An 8,752-nucleotide genomic window follows, 5' to 3' on the forward strand; every position below is an offset into this window, starting at 1 on the left:
CTCTAGATGTTTAGTTGTGTTTGTGTCCATAACCATCTCCAATTTCTCACTACCTGTTTTCTTCGTCACCCCCCTTCCTCTTCAGTTTCTTCTCACTTCTTAATGTAAAATCTGAATTTGCCTCTTCAATCCTAGCGTATTCCCTTTGGTATTCAAATGAGAGATAACTTGGTGCGCTGAGACAGCTTGTGCGGGTTAATATGCGCCTCTGTAAAAACCAGTTCAGTGACGGCGCTGCAAAGCACACCGGCATTATAAATGTGTAAAATTGTTCTCTTGGTTTTGTTTTTCGGAGCAAGCTAATTGATTCCTCCATTATCGCTGGCAGAGCCTCACAATGACTGGTTGTCACGAATGGCACAATTCCACAGCTGATGGTTTTAAATGATGGCTTTCAAAGCTGAAAAGGACAGTGAGAAATAAATTAGCAGCCTTAATGGTGCTATTGAAAAAAAGCGCGTCTTAGAGAAGGCTAATGTATGATCGTTGTAATTACATTAACACAGCGGATGAGGTACGTTGTCATTTGTGCCCCGTGGGTGAAATGGCCAACTTCAGATGGCCAGCTGATGGAAGGAAAAACTAGGAAAAAACTGCAGTGAAAAAAATATATATTCATTAGTCGTTACAGTCATTAAAGATGTGCTACGGATGTAAAATATTTCACTTGTATATGATGTTTAGGAGCAGATACACTGCTAAATAAATAATTGTATCATTATAAATGATCAAAATTCTAGCATTGATAATAATAAGAAATGTTTCTTAAGCAGCAGATCAGCATATTAGTATGATTTCTAAAGGATCATGTGACACTGAAATCCAGCTTTGCGATCACAGTAATCAATTACATTTAAAATATATGTTCAAATAGAAAACAGCTATATTAAACTGTAATAATATTTCACAACATTACTGTTTTTACTGTATTTTTATCAAATAAATCCAAGCTTTATGAAGAGAAGAGACTTTCAAAAACAACATTGACCCCAAACTTTACAGAACTTTAACAAACATTGTTACTGAAAATAACGTCTCTGTGAGGCATTGTGAAGACAACACAAATTAAATTAGAGTCCTTTTAGTTGATCCAAATGGCCTCAAACAAGTCTTGAATATATTCCAGAAAATCTCTGCCATGAACTTTGCAAACTTTAGCAAAAGCAGCCAGGACTTGTTCTCCATCTGACAAAAGATTTGGTCCATGGCTCTGAATCATAAATGTGCCAGAGACGCCAGAATGATAGTAGCTGCAATTGTTTTACAGCACATTTTATTGTTCGCAAGCACTTTGCAAATGTTGTTGTGAAACTGAACTAAAACCAGTGAAAATTTCAGCTAGAATGTGCAAAATATACATACATGAAATAAGCCTGTTTCTCAGTCGCTGGAGCCGTGCTGAGAGCACCAGAGCAGCGTCTCAGAATAGCAGCGGTTTTTATTCATTCAAGAGCGCATATTACAAAATTAAACGTACATTTCACATCTGACAGATTCAGTCCTGCTAGCTTTGTGGAGCTGCCTAATGGAGCCAGAGGTAGCTGCGTCTCCAGACTCGCGTGAATCAGGCTCCTCAGTAGCACACTCTCTCTCGCTCTGTTGCGAAGTACAGAGAAAATCGGCTGTTAAACAGTCAGCCAAGACTTCCAGCAGGGAATTAGCGGGAGCATGGCGTTTGTTAAATATTTACCAGAGACTTTGTTTTCCCCGCTTCCATTTGTGCTCTGTAGTTTGCGCTTTCTATGTTTAGCCCAGTCAGCGCACGTCAGGCTTGTTCTCTCTCTCTCAGTTCGGCTCAGTTGTCTAATTTGAGCAGGAACGCTCCAGGGAAGCTGCCCTCATTGGTTGCCACCTGGGCTTATTGGCTCCGTCTGTAGATTTCCGACTACCTGAGTAACTTCCCTGGTCTTCACAGAACCAGCAGAATATCAATGGAAACTCTGCCGTCTTTAGACTCTCAAGACGCCTAAAGTCAAGAGTTTTTCCACTTCAAGAATGAGAGTTTGTACTTTTAAAGACATCTCACCAAGGATGCGAACTGACAAAAGATGGAAGGTTTTCTTGCTGGAGCCTCAGCTTGTTCAGAAGGAATAATGATGCTTTGTGTCCAGTGGTGGAGCTAGAGTTTTATACATGGAGTGGCCAGGGCTAGAACACGGAAGAAAACCAGTGTGTAACTCTGAACTTGCTTAAAAATGGCTATGATTGCTGATTAATTCACATTACCCTACATTAGTTAAACATACCATAACTTCAAATGTTTGTCTATTGAAATAAGTCTATTGGTTAGTCTTATATCTCTTATTTCTATCCTCTCAATAACCAGTGGTTTGGAGCAAAAGATCTAACATTAACTACAGTGAATTTTGTAAATGTTGCTCAGGAAACCTAAAACTTCAATATGCTTCAGACAGGGCTGCCAACTTTTGAGTTCCTCCTGGAGTGAGAATTATTCCGGAATAATGAACAAGCTTGCAATTGGAATCTCAGTTTTTCTGAACTAAAGTATACAGGGATAATAAGTAACAATTGATTTGTGTACAATTTTGTTTTTTATAATAACCATATATCTATACATGTTATTAATTAGAAATTAAAAGAGCTATTATGAGTAAATATAAAGCTAGTAAATGTTCATTTGTTGCTAAATTCGCCTCTCTAGTGTGCATTTTTCTCACTAGTTTATGGACACAGAATGGATTTTCTGCTGTTATGTGACAATGTATTCTAGCTGTGGTCTTTCCGCGATTGAAATGTTAATTGGATGATTACATGAGACACTATAAGTTTTAGTGTATATTTCAGCATGGATCAGATGTTCATTCAATGTTTATTTCATGCTAATTAGAAGGCACTCTTCCTGCTTTGCTTGTGCGCATGAACCGTCATGCCACTAAAGAGCTCCAAATTTATATTTATCGTTTGAAATTCTTAATAAGCCAACAGAAGTTGAATGCTGAGACTTTGTTTCATCAAAAGTGAGCTGCTCTGACTTGTCAGTCAACTCGTTGTCTGTGTTTTCCCCGCTCTGCGATGTTTTTTTACTCTGTAAGAAAATGAACATGTGGCGCGAATCCGCATACATTTTGGAAACAGACGAGATGAAGCTCGTTGTGCAAGACCAGATTTGTCGCATCCTTGAGGTTGGGGCTAAATTAAACGCTTCTTTCAGTACGATTAATCAAAGAAAATGAAATAGTAGCATGTGCCACCCATGGGCCACTGTTTGTGTCTTGGCTGCTCTTCATAAGAGCCCAGAGTGTGATCAGATAGCTTTATTGTGAGGAGCGTAATGACATTCAGCCGGGGAACAAACAACTCAGACCTCGGACCCCGACAAAGCAGCTTGCTCTTGTGTCGTACCGCTGAGATCGTGTAGATTGTAACACGAGACGCCCTCACTCCACTACTCCCGTTGTCTTCCCTACAAAGCCTCTCTGTGGATCTGCAGAATGCAAGAGCGCTCCACACTGCCACCGGTGGTCCTGCGTCAGGGTGTAGAAGCCGTTGCTGTCTGGACATGTTTGAGGAATATAAGGAACAGCCATTCACAGCTGATATCTACCTGGCATTAAGGCAGGTGTGCTAAAAATACGACAGAAGGGAACGTGTCAGAAATGCGACAGGGACTGTCCCTCTCGATTGCCTGCCAGCAAAGCTCATCTTTAATTTTCGTGGTTCATTATGCATTTATGAATGATTTGGCACACCAGTACAGTCAATTCCATTACAGGAATTATCAGCGCTCCGGAAGAATCAGCCTACTGCGAAATAATTCAAGTAAACTTCCTTTTTTCAAGACCCACTATGTGCTCTGTCAGCTCCCTTGAGAACAAACGTCTATGTGCCCTGTAAAATATTCAGTAATAGGCTGTTTGCAGCGGATGATTTTCATTTATTCATGATTTATTATTTATTATTATGCTTTTTGCTCCAGCCTGACCCCAAGAGACAAGCGCTCTGTCTATCAACAAACTATTACACAGCCAATAATTGCAGATGGAGAGGTTAACATTGACGTAGCTTTATGAGGATTGTGTCTGCAGCAGACAGGCTCTGTGCACCAGTGCCATGGGTTTACTGTTCACAGCAAGCTTTATCTTCAAGATTATAAATCATATGAATCATACCTGCATGCACTGTTCCTCTGTCCTCACACATGCTCATGCTCATGAATAATCTTTGATGTAACCATGAGATAACCAAACAGATCCTGTTAGCTGTGAAATTGATTGGCTACAGGGAAATCTGTTCCTTCGAAAATTAAAGGCACAGTTCACCCAAAAATGTGTTATCATATTTTTTTCCTCATGCCATTACAAACTTAAATTGCTTTATTTTTATTTTTGTATTTTTTTTGGAAACATGAGACATTTTTAATAATGTACTCACTGCTCTCTTCTGTGTGTGTGTGTGTGTGTGTGTGTGTGTGTGTGTGTATATATATATATATATATATATATATATATAAATATATATATATACACACACGCACACACACACACACAGACATTTTTTTGTAAATTATTTAATACTTAAAGCCATTAATAATTAAAAAAATCTGGGGGGCTGGGAATGTCTTACAGTTTCCACAAAAAAAAATATTTCAGCATTAATAATTAGAAATGTTTCTTTAGCATCGGTTCAGTATATTAAAATAATTTCTGAAGGATCATGGACATTAAAGACATGATGGACATTATTTTTTTTTTAAACATTCAATTAGGAAACAGATATTTTATATTTTAAGTAAAGTTTTTCACAAAATTAACTGTTTTAAAATATTTTCAAATATTTTGTCTGCACCAAGATTTGACTCAAATCATACCCTCGCAAATCCAGACATTGTTACTTCCCTCATGAACATACAAAGAAACCTAGGCCTGATGTATGAAGACTTTGACCATGACTCATGTCAACCACTTCTGATCATTATATGGTGTTTCTTTGTCATCTATGGAGCATCGAGCACCAGTCTCCATTCACTTTCATTATATTAAAAATAATTCCTAGCATATTCTTCAGTTTCATCAAACCCCATCTTTTCAAAGAAACTCGCACAGGTTTGACAAAACATGAAGGTGAATAAATCATAACAGAACAGTCATTTTTGGGTGAGCCGATCCTTATAATATAAAGAGCGAACGCAGCCAAACAGAGGACTGAAAGACTCTGCTAATAAACTTCTCTTTTCTCTTTCCCCTAGTGGAAAAATCGGTGTGGAAGACAAAAGTAAAGCCCCGGAGACGGAGGTAAACAAAACCCCGGCGGAGGTGAAGACAGTCCCTAATGAAGCCCCCCAGGCGAACGGCAACGAGAGCAAAGCATGATCCGGAACCGACGAGCGCTCGACAGTCGCAGACCACCACCATCCCATCTGAAACACAAGGCTTTCTTTCTTCAGTGTCTTTGAGTTCGCCGAGCAAAACACATCTGTAGATGTATAGAGCACCTAATGAGCTCGCGCACATGCCTTTTATTTTTTTATAAATGTTTCATTTCTTTCACCAACGCACGAAGGAAAGATTCTTTACCTCTAGCGCAGTCTCCTTGACCTCTGTAAGATCAGTGTCTTTCAAACACACTCAACGTTTTTTCGAGGAAGTTCAGTATGAGAAATACAGTAGATTTTGCCTTTACACATTCCGCCGTTTCAATTATGTCCCGTTTTATTACATGCAGTATTGCCATTATATTATTGTCTACCACATATGAATTTCTGGGGAACATTTTTGATGTTTTGTGTTTAAATAATGTACAAAAGCCACTGCTTTTTTATTTTAGTTTTCACATTATTTTTTGAGAGTTAGCGATAGAGTTTTAGCATGCTTGCTTTGCAGAATTATTTTTCTATGTCTAATTATTATTTTTATTCTTATTTTATCCCAACCCTGAAGTGTTTACAGCATTTTACAAGGATATCCCTCATTGACATGCCATTTGCTTCAAACCCGACACAAACGATCACGCAGGGTAGAGGTCGGAACTAGCGGTTAGAGTTCTACTATACAAAACACCACTACTACTTTTTCCCCGTTTTATATTTTCTTTTATATTACAACACATCCGCTACCTTAAGAGTTTCTTCTTTACTTGAGTTCTTTAACAGAGGATTGAGAGTCAGTCTTCTGATCCTCACTTAAAAACCTCCCACAAATCCTCGAATACAGAGAATACAGTTCAAGCGTCGCTGTTGTGGCCTAACGAAAACATCAGGTGCACATGTGTGCGAAACGCTCGTGGGACGTCCCACATGATGTCTGCCTGTTGTTCCTTTGCCCATATAATTGATAGATGTTGCATTAGAATGAAGCCCTGCATCTTTGCTACTGATGAAAATGCAAATGTTTGTCGGTTTTTCATGTCTTCGATGGCCAAATTATTGTTTGACTTTTTATTTAAGCCATAGTACACCGGTGTGGATCGTAGCATAAACAATATTCAGCCTTCCTTTTTTTTTTTTTTCTGTACAGTGTTTCTCAATCTTTAGGCTGCAAGCTTGTGCACTGTGAATGCGTGAAAATCCTAGTGTGTGAATACAGTGTGTTCTTTGTACTAGAATCGAAAAAAAAAAAAAGAGTTTCCATAGGTTGTGAAAGCCGTAGCTGTTAGTTTAAACGATGTTCATCATGATAAGAATCAAAAAAAAGATGTTAAAAAAAACAACAAAACAATGATGGCAGCAGAAGTGGAATACGGACACAAAAGGAGTTGGTGCCTTCAGTAAAACCATCCCCTCGTATGCAGGCCCCATGCTCTGTGACAACATGCCCCAGATCTGTAAACTGTGAAAATATTAGTTTTCTTTCTTGATCAAATGTGTCGTCACTTGGTCTTTTGGGTCTGAGGGTGTAAATGGATCGTGGTTTTCTTAAAATCTCAACAACATGCCTCTATTTAACTGATGCAAAATAATACCTATATATATATATATATATATACATATATAAATATATTCACACAGAAAACTGCCTCGATGCATTTCGTCTCATAGGTGCCTGAGGGTTGCCTGCTCACCCGCCATTTAGTTACAAAATCTCTTGTTCATCCCGTTTGGTCAAATGCCTTGTCAGTGACATCTATTTTTTAAACCTGAAATAAGCATGCGATGTATTCTAAACTAGATGTCATTGGTGTTACGGTTACGAATTGAATTGTCAAAGGCTTGTACATTTATCTGAATGTCGGTGAACTTTTGTCATTCGTACGTTCGCTGTTCTCACTTTTGCTTTTACAAGACGAGCAGGAAGTGGAGATAACTTTCATTATTGAGTCTTTAAACATTATGCTACTTGAATGTACGTTTTGAGTTCTTTTAAGCGTTCGGTATGTAGTAATATTAATAATGAAAGTTGTTTTAAAGTGTTTCCAGCAGGATTCTGGTCTAATAAGCATCTGAGAGGCTTGTAGAATCTGTACCGGGAGGCACACGAGCTCTGAAAAACAAGCTTTTGATTCATACTGCCATTTAATGTGGGACCAATTTGTTTGTACACAGATAGCCACGCGACCGTGCCATCTTGCCACTTTTTAAAGACAAAAGTCTGTTCAAACGATTGTTTCCAAAGCATGTAAGGCTTGTCATCTGTGCAGATTAAAGGGATAGTTCACCCAAAAATGAAAATTCTGTCATTAATCACTCTCCTTCATGTCGTTCCAAACCCGTAACACCTTCATTCATCATAAGAACACAAACCGAGATATTTTTGATGAAATCTGAGAGCTCTCTGACCCTCCATAGACAGCGAGGTAAATACCATGGTCAAGGCACAGAAAAAAAATAGTTACCTTGCTGTCTATGGGAGGGTCAGAAAGGCCTCAGATTTCATCAAAAATATCTTATATTGTGTTGTGAAGATGAAAGAAGGTCTTACGGGTTTGGAACACCATGAGGGAGAGTGATTAATGACAGAATTTAAATTTTGCGGGGAACTGTCCCTTTAAGCCTGTGTGGGGTTTAATGGTTTCTCTCATCATTTCATTTTCATCTCAGACCTTTATAAGACATCTGTCACTTCATACCATAGTGGGAGGCCCTTCTCACAGTTGCATACAGATTTTAACAGATCAAATGTCACTTCCACCCCCCTGCCACTGCTGTAAATACTAACCGACAACAAAATCTGACTTCATTCTGTCAAAAAAAATTCTTGTGTTCAATAAAATGAGAAAAATATTTTCTGTCTCCAATGTATCTTTTCATAACGCACATCTGTTCTATACAAGATCTTAGCTGTTGAAACTTAAAGACATAAGACATCTGCAAGACAGTATTTAAGCTAGTTTTTCAATTCAAGAAAAAAAAAAACATTTTTACAAATACTTGTAACTTGCCTGAAGAGGCACTTATAATTTGAAGTTTACGTGAACACTTTAGTCATGCAGTATAATTATTTTAGTATTTAAATTATTATAGTATTCATTAATGTTGCAAATTAGCTTTTATTTGTATATTTTCAGTTTTGAGTTTAAGTAATTGTATGAGTTTTATCTTTTTTTTCTTGTTATTTCTAGTAATTTCAGTACTTCTGCTTCAACCTTTTATTAAGTATTATACATCTTTATTTAATTTCATGAATGCAATTTTAATATGATTTGTTTTAGTTAACAATAGCAACACTGCAATTAATTTATATGTGTGTGTGTAAATAGATCTGTGTTTAATGAACTTTTTCCTTGGCAACATTGAAAATTTTTTTTTTATGCAAGTGTCTATACACGTGTTGACCATCTGTGCTGGGCCTTGGGATAT

General features: G+C 37.8%; 1 protein-coding gene across 14 annotated transcripts in view; it reads left to right on the top strand.

Moving 5' to 3' along the window:
* The window catches only part of LOC113038587 (neural cell adhesion molecule 1-like), a 211,797-nt gene extending 203,621 nt beyond the window's left edge, over positions 1–8,176 (top strand). For all 14 annotated transcript variants that reach the window (XM_026196122.1, XM_026196127.1, XM_026196123.1 and 11 more), the window contains one exon: positions 5,207–8,176. In XM_026196122.1, the coding sequence (XP_026051907.1) occupies positions 5,207–5,330 (124 nt within the window). In that variant the 3' untranslated portion in view covers positions 5,331–8,176. The remainder of the gene's footprint in view (positions 1–5,206) is intronic.
* Positions 8,177–8,752: the final 576 nt, after the last annotated feature.

Source organism: Carassius auratus, chromosome 21 (genome assembly GCF_003368295.1).
Source record: "Carassius auratus strain Wakin chromosome 21, ASM336829v1, whole genome shotgun sequence".
NCBI lineage: Eukaryota > Metazoa > Chordata > Actinopteri > Cypriniformes > Cyprinidae > Carassius > Carassius auratus.